Genomic DNA, 20,261 nt, shown 5'->3' with positions numbered 1-20,261 from the left:
ACCATTGAGAAAATCGGTTGAACTGACTTCTCTAACTGAAAATTCACATTGGTGAGTTTGGTGGCGATTTAATTTTTGGGCGTATATTATTTTTTAGAAATTTAAGATAGAAATTAATGGTTGTGGACTTGTGGTAGTATATATTAACGGGTTTAGTTCACCAACTAACACAATTAATCTTCCCTACTTACACTGCGATCGTTTGTTTTTATCTAGGACTAAATTACGAGTACTAGTTTACTCTATAAACCGAGTCATTGTAGAATATATTTGTAATTTACCTAATGATGTTAGCATGAAAACTATTAGTATATATAAGAAGTTTTCTTTTGCGTATGAACTATATGTACATCTACATATACGTGTTAGAAAACAATCCTAACTGTTACTAATTAATGGAGTTTCAATGTAATGAATTGAGTTTGGCGTTTTGAAATAGACAAGTGCTAAACATTTCACTTGGGTTGTCTCACGGAAAGTTGGTTGATTTTAATGCCTTCGGGTGATAACCCTTTTTTTTTCTCCACGCCTTAGGTGATGGATGATATAACTCATAAAGTCATTTTAATCCTCGCAAATTGAGGAATCTATCCACGCCTCATATTATAAAGTAAGAATTGTGTTTATTATTTGCATCCCATTGGCCATTGGTGCAAGTTTGAGGTGGGTCCAAATTGTCACGCATGAAAAATTGACAATGGTTACGTTGAGAAAGAAAACTCTAGTTTATTCGTAAACCAAAACAATTATAGCCATCATTACGAATGGATAGCTCTTATGTTTATCAACTTTCAAAGCATTAATAACAGGGATTATGTAGTAGAAACTTACTTTTTGTATTATATGGCTTGAAAGTGATAGTGGTATTTGTGAATGAAGATAGTATTATATAGTACGGTTATTTTGATACGATGGCTTAATTTTGTAGTCAAATTTGTCTGCCATATGTTTCCTCTCTTTATGCCGCCACGAAAAATTGAAAATATAAAGAAGAAGAAACAGACGGCACACTCACCATTTGTCGATTTTTTAACTAAAGATTTGTCAACTCCTATAAGTGCAAATCCATACATCGTTCTTTCTTTTTTTCCTTTTGTTTAAAATTTATTTGTATACTTTTACTAATTTTCGTTGTTTTAAAATCAAAATAATGTCAAGCCGTCATCCAAAATTATAAACCTTTAAACAGAAATGTTCCGACATTAGGTTTACATGTAAAAAAACATAAGCTCAAATTTTTGAGAGAAAATAACTAGGTTTGCTAAAACAAACAAACAAAAACCCTAAAAGATGTCCATATTTCACATGGGCTATTAATTTCTTCCTTCATCACGAATTAGCTATTTTGCGGAGAATATAATTTAAGTGAAATATAATCATAACAAAATCCCTTTAATATGAAATCTCAATTCATTACAAGCAAAGGTGATGCGTCTTATTTTATCAGACAAAAATGCCCACAAACTAGCTTTAGATATATCAACCGTTCGAGTTCGTACAATCGTAAATGCGTTAGTTACGGCAACAAATCTCTAATCCTTTCACCTTCCTCTTCAGAATTATTAAAATTATAAGCACTAATTTAGAAACAAGAAATTACAAGAAAACAAAACAAGAAAAACAAAACTTGACTTGACTTGCAGTTGAAAGTAAAAAAGAAAACAAAAGTTGAATTGCTACGGTGGAGTTGTATAAATATAGCAGAGATTCCAATCCACCTCCACTCAGCAAAGCTGACTCTTCTTCTAACTTTCTATTTCTTCCAAGAATAACTAATTTTTCTCTTTTTTCTTGTCACAAGAATCATAACAAGATTTATATAAAAGTTTTCATTAAACCTCTGTTTCTTGTTTCTGTTCTGCTCTGTATTTTCGACAATTCTCTCTGTTTTGTGTCCTTTCTTATTTTCTGGGAATCTGTTTTTATGGAAATTTAATTCAAAATCCTATTAGAAGAAGAAAGAAAAAAAACGATTGGAGCTATGGCTGTTGAAGGTAAAGTACCAAAACATAATGTTTGTTTGTTTTTGTTTGTTAAGAAAATGGAAAAAAAAAATTATTGATGAAATTTCTCTTTGCCTTTCAAATTTTTTTCTGGGTTTATGAAAATTAACGCAGACATGTTATAGAACTGACTTTTTGTATTCCTTGTTACATACACAGAGAACAAGAACAAAGAAAGCAAAGATCATCAAGAGATAGAGCTTCATAGGAACGACTTAGGCCTCGAAGATTCATCATCGCCAAGAGGTGTTCTTGGAATGGTTTCAGATTCTGACAACAGCAGCAGTAGTTGCAGCTCTTGTTCCTCTGATGATAAATCATCATCAACATCGTCACCATTTTCAAATACTACTAAAAACGTTTCGTCTTCTTCCCATGGTCTTCAATGGAACAAAATGATTGAATCTATCAAGAAGAAGTCCATGAGACGATTCTCTGTCATTCCTCTTCTTGCAAGTTATGAACTCACCCGTAAAAACTTGCGTCGTAAGCAACCTAAGCTCTCTCCCTCTGAGAAGGCCTTTACCTGTGAAGCCTTCTTTATGGCTAAACCCTCTTGGAGAAACTTCACTTACGAAGAGCTCGCTGTAGCCACCGATTATTTCAATCCTGGTAAAGACAAAAACTCAAACCCTTGTTTGGATTGAGAATCTGTGTTTCTGAAGGAAAGTTTTTGTTCTGTTTTTTTGCTAGATAATATGATTGGGAAGGGAGGTCATGCGGAGGTATACAAAGGGGTTTTGCTTAATGGTGAGACGGTAGCTATTAAGAAGCTGATGAGTCACGCCAAGGAAGAAGAAGAAAGAGTGAGCGATTTCCTTTCAGAGCTTGGTATAATCGCACATGTAAACCACCCAAACGCAGCTAGGCTTCGTGGTTTCAGCAGTGATCGCGGTTTGCATTTTGTGCTTGAGTACTCTCCCTATGGCAGCCTTGCTTCTATGCTCTTTGGTATACTCATAGTTTCCTTACTGACAACAATCTTGTGTTTTTTATACAATGTTGTGATCTTGTCTCTTTGATCTTTGTAGGATCAGAGGAATGTCTAGAGTGGAAGATAAGGTATAAAGTGGCTCTAGGTATAGCTGATGGTCTGAGTTATCTTCACAATGCTTGCCCAAGACGGATCATTCACCGTGACATCAAAGCTTCTAACATATTGCTCAACCGCGATTACGAAGCTCAGGTAAATGATTTTTAATTTTGACAACATCTTTAAACATTTTCTTGGTATTTGGTTGGTTTGAGAACCATTTATATCTCGTTACAGATTTCAGATTTCGGACTTGCAAAATGGCTCCCAGAGAACTGGCCTCATCATGTTGTATTCCCCATTGAAGGAACATTCGGGTAAAAGAGAGAAAGCTTCTAAAGTTTCAATGAAAAGCTGAGATGATCAAAACTAAAGGTTTCATTGGTTTTTTCCCCTTTAGATATCTAGCTCCAGAGTACTTCATGCACGGCATTGTTGATGAGAAGATTGATGTGTTTGCCTTTGGAGTATTGCTTCTAGAGATCATAACCAGCCGCCGAGCTGTTGATACTGCAAGCAGGCAGAGCATTGTTGCATGGGTAATGCATCTGAAACTCTTTATTTAGAGTCATCAAAATTTCAGCTGGAGATCTTTTGTTTACCTTATTGATTTCGTATCACAGGCAAAACCTTTTCTTGAGAAGAATAGCATGGAGGACATTGTGGATCCTCGGCTAGGAAATAAGTTTAATCCAACAGAGATGCAACGGGTGATGCTAACAGCTTCAATGTGTATACATCATATAGCCGCAATGCGACCTGACATGACCCGGGTATAGTACCTAATCTTCACATGTTCACATAGAGCAAAAACCTGAAGTTTGGTTCAACTAAACAGAGCATATGTATATCGGTTTAATGTGAATTCTTGTGCAGTTGGTGCAGCTGTTGCGTGGAGAAGACGGGCCAGCTGAGCTGCAGCAGAAGAAAGGGGAAAGAGCGGTGAGTGTAAACGCATGCGATCTACAAGATCACACCTCTTCCTCGTACCTCAACGAACTCAGTCGCCATAGGCAACTCTTGATGGAGTAAGTAGAAGCAGTAAGATCAACTTAATCCCTAATAACAATGCCTCCCCTTGTAGAGTAAACAAGAAGAACTGTTTATCTTCCTCTACCTTTTTAGATTTTTATTTTCTTGACTTGAGTTTTGCTTGGTATTCTCCATTGGTTGCTTTTTTTTGCTTTTCCAACCAAAACTGTGAATATCATCAACATGTGTCTCTCTGTTGTTCTACTTGAACTTTGTTAGTTTCAACCTCGAAAAGAGTTGTCAATTTGTTAACCAATGAGCTCATAAGTAGATAGATATTGAACAAATAGCAACACAGAACTTTCTGAAGATAATTTTTTCATAAATGGAAACAGAGTACACTGCGGATAAGCTGATAGCCTTATACATACAAGATACAAAAGAAACCACCTCCTAATTCCCAAAAACTACCATTTTCCTCCACCGAGTTTAGGTTTAATACATTAATGACCCCAACCTTTCTTCCACATTTCACCCCCCAACTACTCCTGCCTAAACAACAACAGTTAATCAAAACAAAAACAAAAGTGAGATTTTCAGATTCTTCTAGTCAGCTTATGGGTTAGCCAGAATCAAGAAGTTGTGTCCCTTAAAAACGATAAAAACTTGACACAATCAACTCATATGATTGGTTTTAGTAAGACTGATTAGGCCAGAGGAAGAACTCAGCCGGATTCGGCGCCATAAGTCCCATTGTTCCCTGAACGTTGGAGTTGTTATTAGACCCGGTCGAGTCAGAAGCTGCATTTGCGGGAAAATGCTGGAAGAAGTTCTGTTGCTGCTGTTGTTGCTGTTGTTGGTGGTGGTAAAGAGCAGCTGCTTCAAAAGGAATTCCACATGGAATAATCTGTTGAGACTGAACTGCTGAATTAGGACAGAGAGCAAAGTTAATGCTACTGTGATTAGGAGATGACTGAAGCTGAAGCTGTTGTTGTTGTTGCTGCTGTTGCTGGAAATGGTGAAGTTGATGACCGAGGATTGGTTTCTGCTCTGATGAAGCAGCTTCCAAAGAGAGCTTAAGACGTTTAGCTGCACCACCGATGGGAAGGGCACTCTTCATGATGGCTTCAACGTCGTAACGGTTCATCTCAAAGTTAGTTACAGCGTTTATTCCTCTGAACTTGATTGCTGCTATGTCGTACGCTTCAGCAGCTTCCTCTTCCGTTGCTACAACACCACCACAACAACCAAATTAAACGCAGTCCATGATTGTTAATTTATTACTTAGACCAAGTTTATTGATTTACTTACCAAAGGTTCCAAGGTAAAGATCTTTGTTCCCGGCGACACGGCCAATCCTTGCTTGCCAACGTCCTTGTTGATGATGCCTTGTCACACCTCGGTATATCGAAGCTCCTCTAGAGAAACCACTACTCTTCCTGTATTATATCAGTTTTTAAACTCTGGTTACTATCAAAGAAACATTATATAAACCATTGATTAGATTTTAGAAAGTTTTTGCTTTTGAACTTACCTCCTCAGGGAGGCAATGAACTCTTGCTTGGTCATGTGCTTCATTTCCTCCACTTCTTTCGCGTAATTCGTAATCTAAAATTCATTAGAACGGATTAGTAAAAGATTGAACAAGTTATATAAACTACTAATGGATAAAATCAGAAGAAGAGAAAGAAGGTAATTTACAGGGAAATTGGTAGTAGCAGTAGCATTCCAGTATTTAAGAGCCGCTAAATCGTAAGCTCGAGCTGCCTTATCTTCTTTGTCATATCCACCTGAATCATTAACAAAGTTAGACACCACAGATACATATTCAACATTATTCACATACTAAGATATTTGTTCTTACCCAAGTATACTGTTGATTTAAGCAGAGCCGAAATGCATCCCCATATCGAGTAGCACATGCGAAAAAAGAGTACGAGACTTAGCCAAAGCAATGATTAGAAAACAATTCTACAGACATTCTATCATTGATAATGCTATGCAAGAAGATAATGCAGACCATTCTTAAGGCACAAATTAGTTATCAAACATTATATTAAGTTTTAAGAATGTTTTTGAAAATAAATACCAGTCTAGTACTCAGAAAGCAAAAGTGAGAGAATTTGAAAGAAAAAAACGAAATAAAAAACAAAAAGAGATTGGATGTGGTCAAAGGCTAGATCCCCACTCTTGTGTTGTGGTGGTACTGGTAGCCCAAAGCAAAAAAATATAAAAATAAAGCAAAAGCCACTGAGAATATTCAGACTTTGCTTTGTTGATGTGAACACTACACATAAATCAATCTGACACCATATGGACAGAAGAAACACTACACCCATCTCTGAGAACTTACATTATTAATTTCAAATTCCTGATCTTTCTTCACTACACACACTATATTTTGCATTCAAAATCAATCTCTAATCAACCTTAGTACTCTCTACTACCCCCTATAAGCCTAAAACAGATGAAAACAGTCCAATGGTCTCACATCACATGCCTGCATAACATCAAATCATATATATATATATATATGCTAACACTTACAGAGAGTAGTAATATGTAGGTGAAGAGTAGGATTAGAGGGTCAAAGTGGGTCCAAAAACATGTCAATCAGAGAAACAGAGATTGCATCATATAGGCAATGCCATGGGACCCCATCTAATGTACCTTTAGGCTTTAGTATGTGTAAGAGTGTGAAATGAAAGGAAAAGAAAAATGTAATAAAGACAAAGGAACAAAATGGCGGCACCCTTCTGCTAAATATATGAAAAATCAACAACAACAACAACTAATATTTTATTTATGTCTTTTCCTTTTTTTCCATAATCCTGACTCAAAAGTATTGTCAAGTTAAAAAAAACTTTGGCTCCCCTTCACAAATGCAAAAATCACCCAAAGTTGTATCAATCATCATATAAAGATATAGACAGATCAATAGAAAAAAGAAAAAGGTAAAGCTTCTTTTGAAACTTGCATTCAATTTTCTTTGACAAATCCTTTGTCCTATACTTCACTCTACTTACTTCTAAACCCACTTAATAGTTAATAGACATGAGAAAACCCGGTTTTCACTATCTAATGTAGTGAAATCATCAAATACATATTGAAACTGAAAGAAAAAAATATACCTTGACGTCCCTTCCTGGCCTGACCTTCTCTCCTACAGCTATTATCCCATAGATGAGCTTCATATCTTCCCGTCCATCTATGTCTACATCAATCAAATATTTACATTAATACTTACATTTAAACAAAAAAGATCAAAACTTCAATAATAAAGTCTTGACCTTTTGTCAATGACAAATCACAAAAGAGTACTTAATTAATTCCTAATAACAACTTCTTGGATTCTTAATTATATACTTACCGAGTAACACCTCTGTAAATCGAAGTCCTTTGACCAAACGTATCAGCAATCTTCTTATTAGAACAATCTGATGTTTCCACAGCTACAACAGCTTTCTCCTTCTCAGAATCTGTCTTCTCGTTCTCATTGTTGATTCTGTCACCGTTGTTATTACCTCGGTAATGATGATTAGTAATCTGATTACTATCATGATCATTCCGGTGATTAGTATTGTTAACGTTAACCCCAAGTGACAAAGCTCCGGTAGATCCACCGTGAAACCCTAGCTCCGGTCCGGAAGATTCAACCACGTGTCCCAAATACTCTCCAGTAAGATGAGTCCGTCCGATTGAAGCAGAGTCATCGACCTCTGAACCGGAGTTAGTCGAGAAAGCGGTTTGAAAACCGGCCATGGTTTTGAAATCGTGGTGATCGGAGTAGAACCCGGTTTGGTTGGGGTTATGGTGGTGGTGACGTGGATCGTAGATTTGAGTGAGGGAAGAGTCTTGAGTATCGGTTTGACTGTTGTCAGAGAAACGAACGATAGAAGAAGAGTCACCGAGAAAATCTTCGAGCTTTGGGATGTGATTCTGGGAATGAGATTGTGGGTCTACGAATGTTGTTAAGATTGTTGAATCCGCCATTGAAGCTGCTGCTAACTGAGCTTCCTCTTTGAAAAACTCCTGTGGTTTTTGGTTCGTCCAACCTTCAAAAAAAAAAAACATCATCATCATCATCACCAAGAACAAGTTATTTTCCGGGGAAATTAATGAAAGAAAACGAGAAAAGGAAAATACTTTGGGTTTCATAACGGAGAAAGTACATGGATTTAGATACCCAGAAGATTAAAAGCAACAAAAATATGGAAAAAATCAAAGAAGAAAGATCACGAGAAGTCTCTATTATTTTTCCGTATGAGCTAGAAGAAAATAAAAATTAGATTTTTTTTTGGTTTGGTTTGCCTTTTCTCGGGAAAGAGACAAAGTCAGAGAGAAAACACGAGCTAGGGAGGCTGAGTTCAGCAAAACTCGGTTAGAGAGAGAGGATAAGCTACCAAGTCGGTTACTACTCAGAGAGCCTATAACTTACACGAGCATGTGTACTGTTGACACCACAATCATTCGTATGTATATATCGTACAAAAAAAAAAAGAATGAGAAAATTTGGTAGATGGAGAGAGGAGAAGAAGAAAAAAGAAAGGTACCATAGAAATTATCGAGGAGATAAGGAGAGGAGGAAGCGGCGGAAGAAGCGTCATAGGAGACAAACTGAGACTGATCAGATGACCTCAACATCTCCATTGGTGACAGAGAAAACGTTAACCAGTTCGTCATCGGAGCCATCAAACTAAAAACAATTACTTTTTCTCTCTCTTGTTTGTTGTTGTTCTTCTTCTTTGGTAAAATCCTGCCTGAGCTGAGATTATATTTTAAAGTAAAAAAATATATATATATATATATATTAGGAGAGAAAAAGAGAGAATGGGAACGCCTACAAAGTTCTAATGTGAAATACTGTAGAAAAGGACAAAGAAGATTTAAGAAGAAACCCAGAAATAAAGGTTTGTCTTTTTTTTCTTTCTTTTTTTTTTTGTATAAATACAAACCTGATTATAAGCGTTACACTATTAGTACTTCTGCTGCATTTGTGTGGTAAGGAAGAAGAAGAAGAAGAAGACTTGGTAAAACGATAATCACGAGGTTATTATCAGAAGAAGATCTTATCTATTTTGCATGTGTTTTGAGTTTAAAACAAAGTTTCAAGGAAATCAAGAGAGCAAATGCATGTAAACACTGGCGTGTCTGAGATTTGAAGAAGCTGAAGCAGAAGCTCTTTAAGGAACGTCTCAGACGTATACTTATAAAGAAAAAGAAAATCGTTTTATTTTATTAATTAATTTATATAAAAAGATACAAAAGTTGCAGTAGAGAGAGAGAGAGAGAATGTGCATGTAGAGAGATAGGAGAGAGTTAAAAAAGTAGAAGCGGTTTCTTCTGTGTCGTCCGGCGTAATACCGGAGGGGATTTTAGAGAGCGATGTATTTTTATTTATTTTACTAATTACTACTGTAGCTTTTAACGTTTTGTTTTCAATTATTTTACTCTTTCTTATGAGACGTATCTTACTTAATTCATTTTGTAATGTAATACTAACTTATAACCAGTTACACAAAATTTGTCCGACTCATGACCTTTGACTATCACTTAAGTTTAATCTAAAACTTTTTTTTTTTTTTTTTACAAATGTGACTTAAATTAATCTCGGGGGAAAAAGAAGACTGTCACTTTAATTAATACTGTACTATATAGTTCAAATTTGGTGTGGATACAAATACCAAATTTTAAATTACTAATATGGCTTGAATTTGGTACATTGTATTGTTAGAGAAAAAAATCTCTTGTTGTTACTTTTTTCAGTGCATGTGTATTTGGTTTGATGTCTATGCAAATTTTTACTTGATGATTGATGGGAGTGAACTTTCTTTGTATGAATCATAGGTCTAGACGTTCGGTTCTTCGGTACCAAATTTTAAATTACTAATATGGCTTAAAATGCTGTTCCTAACATTGTTTACCGTTTGTTGAAAATAAAAGATACAAAAGTTTCGAATTCGAGTTATGGAAGATTTATATAGTATGAGCATGCAATGATTGTGGGAAAAGGAAATCACATATATTCTTACAAAGTCGACAAACATCACATCATCTCAATTTCGGATACTATATAGTGAGCATTCTTTTGTTATGAGTAACGGTGACTATGACGATGACCTGTGCAAAGGAGGAAAAAATGAACTGATTCACATAAGAAAGTTCCAAAGAAAACTTTTCACATGAAACGGCAAAGAAGATCATGTCAGTTTGGGATTCTGTTATAATTGTTCAAGTGGATTCATAAAACATGCATGGAGTATTAGCTACCTATCTTTTACTCTCGAATACCTTAACAATTAATTTTCTTGGCATAGGTGAGAATTGAGTACTAGATATGTGAGAGTTTTACGAGTCATTGAGTACTATTAGACATGTGAGAATTTTCAATGTAATCATGTTTAGTTTAAAACAATAAAAATCACCAACCACCCAAACGAGTATTACGTTCTAACATATTGACTTGATGATAGTTGCAGAACCGTAAATCATTTTGTGTGTGTAAAATGATGTTTGATTACAGAATCAATCAAGAAAGAGAAGCTAAACGAATAGAGATATATAGATGGATTTGTTAAACGTAACCAAATCGAACCAACTATCATTTTGAACAGAGTGGAAAATATTATTTTCGCTCATGCCTTGATTTGATTCTATGTTATACTATTCGCATGTATAATTTACTTAGTAATTTTGTTTCAATAGACTTATCATATATTAAAAAAAAAAAAAAAGAACAATTGTTTTGTTGTGGAGGTGACTTTTTTAATAGGACTGCGGAGGAGAAATTTTGTCTAGAACAAGGTCGCAAAAGATCTGGGAGGCGTTGGAATTGACCAATTTACCCCTAAACTCCAAACCAAACCACTAGTCGTTCCACGCTCTCCACTTGTCGTACATGCATTGCTCTCCCCATTTTTTTTTTAACCCCACCTAAACCTGATTTTGCTCTTCCGGGTCGGGTTTTCTTAGCTTTTTTACTCGGCTACGTTTTTATTTACAGTTTGACCCCTCTTTAATTAATATTTCACATTTTGAGCGCTCTTATTTCTGTTTTATTCTGAATTTGCACGTACAAAGTGTATTAACCTACGTTTTCATCCGAGGGTAGATCTTGCATGAATCATCGGTTATTTTTAACAGCTTATTACTAAATTTAGTAAACAAGTAATATCACTACTCAATTCATTTTCACCCCAATTATCAATGAAAAGATTTATTTACATGACAATCCATATTATTATTTATATTAAAAGCTATAGTTTAATCGTCATAGATATATACAAAGTGTCTCGAGTAATACGAACAAAATTCGTGAATAGAAAGCTTCGCTCCTTAATATTTAGAAAAAAAAATAGTTGCATTGTGAATTTTTTTATTTACTATCTAAAACATCATAAGAGAAGTAAATTCGTGAATAGAAAGCTTCGCTCCTTAATATATATGTAATAGGTGTTTACCAAATAAAGTTGAAGAGGGTAATAGAGTAGGATATATGCAAAGTGAGAACTAAAAAAATAACAACACTAGCTACGCCTTTTGGGTCAAAGAAAATGGTCAAGTCCCTGGTAAAATAAATATTATTGGGCCGCGGTTAAATAACATTTTCCTGCATACTGTAGATAATTAATATTCGATTAAACGTAGCCAAATTAAAAGATCAAATCGAAAACTTTAATAGGTAATTAGTTAAAATATTAAGGCTTGCGAAAAAGTTGAGAGTTCGAGAAACAAAAAGAAAAAGGCTTGTGGGGAACAACCCGCCAGATGAGGAGGCGGGTTTCCTCTGTAAATAACGAAGCAAATAAAAGTAATTATTTTAAGGTGGAAAAAGGAAGGCCCAGCAATTAAGGCACGTGATTAGGGATTTCATGTCGTATTATTTTATATCTACAACATTTCGTATCCTATACTTCTATACTTTAATTCAACCTCCAATATCTTCTACATTATATGTTCAATTTTAATATGTAGTTTGTTTATAAGATATTATCTAATGACTAGTGTCTCTTAGTTTCTACAGAAATATCTACCGTCCTTTAGGTAGATGATGTGTCATTTTACCGCGTCTTCTTATCTTTATTTCTAGCCAGTTTTCCAAAAAACGTCTAGACAAACACAATCAAACAATCAAAACTTTATAAGATATCTAATCAAGCATCCTTTGTATAGTACAACCAAAACAATATTCAAATGAATTAACTGTTTATAGTTTCCTGTATATGTATACACCAATTCTTATAACTATTGAGGGTTTGGATTCGATTTTATATCATATATAAAACCTATTCAAAATGTATCTATATAATTTATCAATGATTACCATACGTAACGACCACAACAACATTGATAGGTCGATAAAATTATTTTTCTTGATAGGTCGAAATGAGATCTTACCCATAAGAATGAGTGAGCGTTGATGCGATTGGGATAATAATGGAATAAAGATAAATAAAATCTATTTCTAATGGACGTATACGTGTGTGAGTTGGTCCACCGATCGATATGGAAAGACAAGCTTGGTCAGGTCGCTTTATAGTTTATATAATAGGAATGCGAACCAGCACCTACGGATAGACGGACACGACAATGGCAGTATGTATCATGTTTGTTGGCGAATGGGTTGACCAACTTGGCATGCTGATGGATTTGGTCTGATTACGAATGTGTTGATGGGCAGTTTGACATGTAATTCAAAACGTTATATCTGATGATCTATAATTGTCATATGTTCGTGATTTATTTCAATAATGAAGCTAGTATGATCGAGTACTTGCATTTAAAGATTGGAGAAAATCACCTAGATTTTGTTTTTAATCCATTTATATATACTTGTATATGCAGCTTTCGTTTTAGAATTACAGACAAAATATGCTGAAATGAATATATATTTAATTGATTTATAATTCTAAGCTTCTTAAAATGATTGAAACATGTTAAAAACTATATATGTTGCTCAGTGATTCTTTAACAAAAAAAAAGTTGATGGTCAATCACAAATTTGACAAGTATATTGTGTACAAATATAATAACATAAACCGTAATCAGAGATTGTCGTTCATACTCAAACGTAGAAGCCAGTTCACAAAAGAAAAGAAAAGAAAACGTTAATGCAAAATCCTTCATGGGTGTTTCTGTTTAAAAATGCAATGTGGGACGTGTGGCCTCTCGTTAGGGTTCTGGCCAGAGTGATGTGGCATTATAGTCATTAAAAGGTATTGGTGATACATTCGGTTGCATACTTTTAAATACCTTAACATTTATCCTTCCTTACTCTTATTATTGTCCTTATACTCAACTCAAAGTTTTTTTTTTTTTTAATTATTTTTTCCACACATCTTGTAGTCTAGTAGTAAAAGAGAACTAGGGAAATATTAGAAGGAATTAACCTAAGTTCGCTACATCTTACAAACAAAAATCACATATGTGTGGGAAGTCTTGGTTTGGGCTAAACAGTTTATTTGATAGTCGGTAATAGGCGATCTAACTACTCTCTGATATTAATTGGAAAGCATTCTAATTCGGAACAGACAATGTAGTGATCCTTCAGAGAAAAATCTAATCTGAAGTATTTCGGTACGTTTCTATCGGAGCTGGCCAGATATAGAATTTATCAAAAAAAAAAAATCTTTTGTTATTCATTTTTTATATTGTGGTCTCTAATTATTTGCGTCTCTGGAAGACTTTACTTTTAAATCTCTTAATTGCATGTGAAATCACACGTGGGGATGGTCACACCTGCCCCATTCGTATCGAATGTATCATCTGACGATACAAGCGATCGAACTTATATAACACATACACTGATACACATACACACATTTACATGCAACACCGAACTCATGTATATAGTAATTTTCTGCGATACTAATATATGTACAAAGTGCCACGTCAACACGTGGCTGAATCTAGCAACTTGAGAGGATAAGCACATGCTTCCACATTAGCTTCCTCTTTCCTCTTTTGAATCACACAAATATCATATGATTCTTATGATATTCTTATCACACGTAAGTAGATATTCATCAAAATACAGTATGACTTTTTTTTTTTTTTTTTTAACATCTACACAGTATATGACTTTATATTGATCATATCATAGTTTTCTCTCCTCCAATAGTATAATCAGTTTTTGTTGAAATTGACCAAATATATTCTCTTTGTTTGGTATAAGTGATATTATCATAATGGATTCTTACTTTATGGTACTCAAGTTTCTAAAAATAAACTCCAAGATATCTTGTTAAAATGTTAGGCGACAGTTGCAGACGGTCTTTGATCATTATGATCATATAATAATAATAATTTGGTTAAAACATTTTTTATTCAATCATTGACAAATGCGTGTTGTAGTGGATTGATGATTTATATTAAAACTCTAGTGTTATGTTACTGTTAGATCATTCATCATAAAATTTCGATGATAAGAGTTAAAGAAATCATCATTTTCTGTTTCGTTAAAGAAAATGAATCATCTAAAACTCTATATATAAGACTAAATCATCATTTTCTGTTTCGTTAAAAGAAAATGAATCATCACTTTAATTTATCTAAGCGACGATAACAAAAATACACGTTATGTTTTCTATTAATTGCTTTTTCACTATAAGATAAATTTGTTCAACATCCGACATTTAAATGAAAACCACTAAATACGTACAGAGTTCTGGGTGAGTTTTTTTATTATAGGTGAAACTTGTTTTTATAGGTGAAACCAAGTATGTATAAAACCGCCATTTAAATAATGTAATAAATAAATATATCCAAATTAGTAGAAATAAAATGATAGAAAAAACATTGGTAAAACCTTAAATAACAAATTATATATCGAGTTCAGCTTAAACATAAAGAAGTATAGAGGTGTGAATAATATGAACAAACCTTAAAGATCTTTTAGTTATAATTAGCCCTTAAAGAGTCTTTTACCAACATACAAGACACTCCTAATCATCATCCTTATCTTGGATACCCAGCAATTCCTTTGAATAATGCAATATTTATGATTCATCTAATTTAATGTTGTTTATATTTTTGGGAGGTCCAATAACTTAGTGGTAAGTGTATCAGTTGCTTTTGACCTTTGACCGAGGAGGCACGTGCGCAGCATCTTTTGATTCATAACGTTTCTCTGGTCGAAGATTTCGGTGTTGCACGTGCGACCCTGTCCTCCTTATTATCTTAATCTCTCATCTTTTGTCTTAATCTCCTTAACTAAACCTTCTCTTTAATTCTTTTTGTTCCCCCCAAAATATATTACTTCTTAAAATATTTGCACTTTAACCTTTGTCTTTTTTTTTTTAAAAAACTTTAGGATGTTTTGGTTGTATTAGGCAAACTAGTAGGGGCAAAGACCCAAATTAGCAGCGAAACAATATACTGCTTTGCTTGTTTTGATTTGGACAACTTTTCGTACAAAAATTATGAAGATTTTATTTAAGCAATCGGTTAGATATTTCATTGATCAATTTAAAAATTTTGTATACACCACCACTAATCCAGAGAAATGAACAATAAAACTATACGACAAAAAAAAAATCACAATGTAGACTAATTTCATATAATAAGTAAGAGACTTAAATCAAAATATAGACTAACTTCAAGATATGAAAATAATCAAATATTTTGTTTTCATTAAAACGTTTTGAAAACCAAATCTAAAACATATAGTTAGTTCTAAAGGTTCATCCTTCCAAAACACAAAGAGGCTTTTTGGTTTTGAACAAAAAAAAAACATTTTCTTGGCTTATATATTCATTTTAAGTGATTTTGATTGATTTTTATATAGTTAAGGTTTCAATCCTTTTTATGTGTTTTAAAATTTGAGATTACAATCTGATGCTAAAGTTATTTGACATAATAATCTCATATCAGGTTTAAGCTGTATTATGTAAATGGTGTAATTGGTTCTAAGAACTTAGAATTTCTTGTAATAACAAGTTTCGAAAGATGGGAATAAATTGCGAAATATAGTGATGATATGTGCTAAATAAAATCAACATTAATTACATATTAATCATATATAATAGGCTATAGACACACATAATCGACAAATAGAAAAGCATAAACATGTATTTTTTTCTGACAGTAACTCCGTGTTTGAAGGGTAAGTTTACCAACTTGGGGTAATGATGTATGCACTTTGCACACTTCTTAAAAATTCTTATTATGTGTACCATAGAATAACGAGTAAATTTGGGTACAATCACTAATTAAAAAAAAAGTAATAGACTAGATAGACGTTAAAAGAATATGATTAGATTAGTTAATAGTGACAAAACCTGATAATTTTATTTGTTTAATTTCTTTCTTTTACAGCAAAAGATCACGAAGAGGATGTGTGAATATTGTCCCTTAGTCAAACAAAACAGCCGTGAACAGCTTAGACTAACGCGATTCTGCTAGCTGTAGATAGTAATTATTTATGTTTATTACACCTAATAAAAGTAAGAAAATAAAGTAATTCACAAGCTTAACCAACATTACGCTTAAGTTTTTATATTTAGAAACGTTTTTTGACATTTCAGGACCAATCAAAAGAAACTGAAAAGTAAAAAAATTAAAATATCAAATACAAAGTAAAATTTGTCTTGACGTTTGATACATTACTTTGTTTTGAAGTCACTGTTTGTAAACAAATAAACAATTGCCATCTTATTTAGGAAATTAAAAATATTATCGTATTTCGAATTTTTTTTTATAACAAATCCAGTACATATCAATTGGATGGATTCTCACAGGTTTTGCAATCATCGTACACCAAACATGAAAATAGGCCTTTTAGTGAGATGTTCAATGATCCAGCAAGAATATCAAAATCCCGGCCCAACTAAAAAAGCCCATATTTTGCCTTCTCTTTGGAGTTTGGAGCAAAAGAGCAAAAACATGCTTATTCCTAGATTGAGCCTATATTGATGTTTAAGTTTGTACGTAACACAAGAAAGAAAATATCGAGTTTTAATATGCAAGGAAGCAATGAGCTTGAGATATATACATATTTAGACGATCCCATGCCAAAAAAAAAAAGATTTAAATCCATTAACACATTAAATTGATATGTAGTAGTAGTACATGGAAAGATGTAAAAGTTTTCTATAAACCAGCAGGCTTCTTCATTTTAGACAATGAAGGTTGAATACAAGAGAAAAGAGATAGTCTTTGTTTCTTCGGTTTTATATCGAAGATAAATGACCTCAAAGGAATACGAGTTTTGCGATCTTGCGAAGACTGTACGTTTGATTCGGAAAGTGAAAACTCCTCACTCAATTTCTCTAGTGTCGTATCAGCATCCTTCATCAGTTTTGTAACTTGTTCTAAACCTGTTTGCAACTCTTCTGCTATCCTATTGTTCTCCTTCTTCATGTTCGAAACCTCGCCTTCAAATTTAGCTCCTTGGTAGATTGTAAGTTTCATTTCAGAGTCTTCAGAATCTGTTTTGAGAGCTTCTGTTATCTCATTTTGTATGTCACTCAAAGTCGAAGCTCTGATGTTGATTTCTTCTTTTAAAAGCAAACTCTTCTCTAACCAAACAGTCATTTCGTTGTGGATCTCGCTGAGGTGTTTGTATATGGGACGAACATTTGATCTTAGAGTGTTCTTTCCTCCATCTTGATTCTTTTGTTTTATGATATTCAATATCTCAACATGTAAGTCTTTGATCCCTGTGTCAAATTGTTGTATCTGGCCAAAAGAGTTGCTAAACCTCACCAATAAGTTCAAGTTCTCGCTTAGTAATGCATCAACGCGTGCCCCGAATTGCTCTTTATTTGGTGACAATCTCTGCTTTTGACCAGTCATTGCATTTATGGCGTTATCTTCTCTGCAAATTAGCATGAACAACTGGTCCCGTCGTTGATCCTTGGCTCTGACCTGTTCATCTTTCAAGGTGTTTACACTCTTGAGTTTTGTTTCTGTTTCATGTAGCATCTTCTTTACTTCTTTATAGTTCCGAAGTACTCTAGTGTACTCGTTTAACAAATGTTTCTCTCTGCCTTCGATCCCATGTGCGAGGAACTTCTGCAAGAATGCATCATCTGATGACTCTTGTGTTGTTATGATGTCTGATTTTGGTGATGAGATACGTTTCTCTAAATCATATAATGAAGCTTCCTTTGTTTTAGTTTCAATAGTCTCTTCTTGGTTAACTTCATTTGTAAGATCTTTTTCAGCAATAACTATTTCAGATGCTGATTTAATGCCTAAAGCATTTTCAGACGCAACTGAATCATCAATGTTTTCCTCTGGAAACTTTGTATCAGTCAAAGATCCTATATCTTGAATTGGCACATTAGTAGCTTTTAATTCTTCTTCTTCTTCTCCTTCTTGCTTCAAGCTTTTTAATCTCTTGGATAAGAAACTTAGTTTCATATGTGCTCTCGTAAGATGTTTGTCAATGTTGTCACTCTTTTCTTCAACTTCTTGGTCTATATCTTTAACACCATTCACCTTTTCCTCCATCTCTTTCAACTTCTTTCTCATGTTCATATTATCATCAGTTTGAGATGAATTGTTTTCTTTTTGTAGAGCTCTTATCTGTGCTTTGAGATCATCGATTTCTTCTCTTAACCTGTGTATTAAAGCTGCTTGAGATGTAAACAAGCTCTCCAAATTGATCACATCATTCACAAGCTCATCGATCTTATCAGCCACATCTGTTATGGTAAGACATGACTTAGCCTCAGAGTCATCAAACTCTTTATATACCTTTTCTCCTAATGATTTTAGCTTCTCCTTCTCGCTGTATATTTCCTGGTTTCTTTTTCCATCACCAAGTAATGCATCAGAGATATTACTAAATTCCTCTGTTGATTCACTGATCTGTTTTCTTGTAACATCTACTTCTTTCACATTACTTTTCTGTTTATCTCTCAGCTCTTCTAGTTTCTCTTGGCATGATTTGAGAGCTGTGGTAGACATCAGAATCTGAGCTTCTTTATCTTCTATGACAATAGCACCTTCGTCAAACTCGTCTTGCAAACTACAAACTTTCCCTTGTTTCTCCATGATACATTTCTCAATCTCCCAATACTTTGCAAGTCCATTCTCATAAGAAGTCTTCACAAACTCTTTCTCAGTCTGCAAAACAAGAATCTCTTTCTGCAACTTATCAATCTCTTCCACGGCCTCGGTTTTACTTAGCCCGGACTTGATTACAACGGACGAGGCATTCTGTTCTTGAATAGCTTTCCTTGACATGAAAATCTTCTTGGCAGCCTCAGAGTTTTTTATTGGCAAGTCAGGAACCTTTGGAACATTCTGGTTTGATGTGTTAGTTTTATGGTTTTTAGGTGCGACATGAGCATCATCGTCGTCGTCTTCGTTCATAGCAAACTCAGGGACTTGGTCAGGAAAAACAGATGCAATTGTGGTGTTAGCGTTTTGAAGCTCTTTAGAGATATGATCATACCGCTCTGCTAAAGCACGATAAGCCTTGAAAGATTCTTCCACAAAACTTATCAATTCAGGTCTTCTCTTGTAATACATTTCTGCACGCTTAGCAAATGAATCACCTTCATCTTCCAAAAGCTTAAGTGCATATTGCACCTTATCCTCGATATCTACAGAAACATATTATCAAAAATTCTGTAACGTAGAAGAAGTGAATAATGATATATAGAATGTAACCTTGAAGGTTTTCTTCGAGCCATTTGGATTGTTTGGTTCGAACGTGGCTTGCCCACCACCATGAGTACGCATTGCTCGCAGCTCTTCGTAGCATCCTTGTTCTCTAATCCTTTTCTTCTTTTTGTTTTTGTAATTCAATACATTGAACAAAATCTCATCTCTAGCTTAATGTTTTTTTTCTGGAGTTTTATTCAGGACAACCAAAGGAGATGTGTTTTTTTGTTGTTGTTGTAAATCTTGTTGATAGAGAATGGCGGAGAGGAAGATTCGGTGCCTGAAAGGTGATACATAGTAATAATGATAAGTTGCTATTTAAAACATATGCAACATTGGATCTGAATAGTCCAAAACACAAGTTTGTTGATTGATGATACTCTCGTACTAAACGGTAACAAAAACAAACAAGTCTCCAAAAGCTAACCACATATATTTGCTTTCTCGCCTTTTTTTTTTTTTTTAATGTTTCTTCCTTTTCTATTTTTAGATTATTTGATTATGAGACAGATCATAGTTGGTCCTGAAATCACCACGGACATGTACATTATATTATTCTTTGTTTTTCCTTCTAAATGTGTTCCATGGATTATGGATATTCTGAAAATTATAAAAACTACATGTAAATGCATTGTTTA

At 34.0% G+C, this 20,261-nt stretch overlaps 3 protein-coding genes across 6 annotated transcripts; 1 reads left to right on the top strand and 2 right to left on the bottom strand.

Annotated features, from left to right (window-relative positions):
• Nucleotides 1-1,655: 1,655 nt before the first annotated feature.
• On the top strand, nt 1,656-4,320 carry LOC9307495 (receptor-like cytosolic serine/threonine-protein kinase RBK1). Its single transcript, XM_021021077.1, has 8 exons — nt 1,656-1,994; nt 2,163-2,615; nt 2,697-2,954; nt 3,035-3,189; nt 3,274-3,353; nt 3,437-3,575; nt 3,660-3,809; nt 3,913-4,320. The coding sequence occupies exons 1-8, from the start codon at nt 1,982-1,984 to the stop codon at nt 4,066-4,068; spliced, it is 1,404 nt and encodes a 467-aa protein (XP_020876736.1). The 5' UTR covers nt 1,656-1,981; the 3' UTR covers nt 4,069-4,320.
• A 62-nt stretch (nt 4,321-4,382) lies between these two features.
• Nucleotides 4,383-9,298, bottom strand: LOC9307494 (AP2-like ethylene-responsive transcription factor AIL6). Of its 4 annotated transcripts, none has more exons than XM_021021066.1 (9): nt 8,964-9,298; nt 8,562-8,773; nt 7,379-8,063; nt 7,140-7,222; nt 5,873-5,881; nt 5,710-5,798; nt 5,543-5,616; nt 5,320-5,447; nt 4,383-5,235 (listed from the first exon to the last, which is right to left on the bottom strand). In XM_021021066.1, exons 2-9 carry the CDS (start codon nt 8,698-8,700, stop codon nt 4,703-4,705), a joined length of 1,740 nt encoding a protein of 579 aa, XP_020876725.1. In that variant the 5' UTR covers nt 8,701-8,773; nt 8,964-9,298; the 3' UTR covers nt 4,383-4,702. The 4 variants fall into 4 exon arrangements, with proteins under 4 accessions (XP_020876725.1, XP_020876726.1, XP_020876728.1 ...); XM_021021067.1 differs by having other exon boundaries at nt 8,562-8,768; XM_021021069.1 differs by lacking the exons at nt 8,562-8,773; nt 8,964-9,298 and adding an exon at nt 8,447-8,465.
• A 7,444-nt stretch (nt 9,299-16,742) lies between these two features.
• Nucleotides 16,743-20,064, bottom strand: LOC9309531 (protein NETWORKED 2C). The gene is made up of 2 exons (XM_021021108.1): nt 19,630-20,064; nt 16,743-19,562 (listed from the first exon to the last, which is right to left on the bottom strand). The coding sequence occupies exons 1-2, from the start codon at nt 19,721-19,723 to the stop codon at nt 17,098-17,100; spliced, it is 2,559 nt and encodes an 852-aa protein (XP_020876767.1). The 5' UTR covers nt 19,724-20,064; the 3' UTR covers nt 16,743-17,097.
• Nucleotides 20,065-20,261: the final 197 nt, after the last annotated feature.

The sequence above is a fragment of the Arabidopsis lyrata genome, assembly GCF_000004255.2.
Source record: "Arabidopsis lyrata subsp. lyrata unplaced genomic scaffold ARALYscaffold_6, whole genome shotgun sequence".
Taxonomy (NCBI): domain Eukaryota; kingdom Viridiplantae; phylum Streptophyta; class Magnoliopsida; order Brassicales; family Brassicaceae; genus Arabidopsis; species Arabidopsis lyrata.
This window is presented reverse-complemented; position numbering and strand designations above follow the sequence as displayed.

What these genes read in the sequence shown, in the direction of transcription:
- LOC9307495 (XM_021021077.1), top strand. An exon ending in GGCAGAGCATTGTTGCATGG is followed by an intron (nt 3,576 to 3,659) that starts GTAATGCATCTG and finishes TTCGTATCACAG; the next exon opens with GCAAAACCTTTTCTTGAGAA. An exon ending in TGCGACCTGACATGACCCGG is followed by an intron (nt 3,810 to 3,912) that starts GTATAGTACCTA and finishes ATTCTTGTGCAG; the next exon opens with TTGGTGCAGCTGTTGCGTGG.
- LOC9307494 (XM_021021066.1), bottom strand. Translation starts at nt 8,700, where the DNA reads ATGGCTCCGATGACGAACTGGTTAACGTTTTCTCTGTCACCAATGGAG. An exon ending in ATTTACAGAGGTGTTACTCG is followed by an intron (nt 7,223 to 7,378) that starts GTAAGTATATAA and finishes TGATTGATGTAG; the next exon opens with ACATAGATGGACGGGAAGAT. An exon ending in TCTTTACCTTGGAACCTTTG is followed by an intron (nt 5,236 to 5,319) that starts GTAAGTAAATCA and finishes GTGGTGTTGTAG; the next exon opens with CAACGGAAGAGGAAGCTGCT.
- LOC9309531 (XM_021021108.1), bottom strand. Translation starts at nt 19,723, where the DNA reads ATGCTACGAAGAGCTGCGAGCAATGCGTACTCATGGTGGTGGGCAAGC. An exon ending in GCTCGAAGAAAACCTTCAAG is followed by an intron (nt 19,563 to 19,629) that starts GTTACATTCTAT and finishes ATGTTTCTGTAG; the next exon opens with ATATCGAGGATAAGGTGCAA.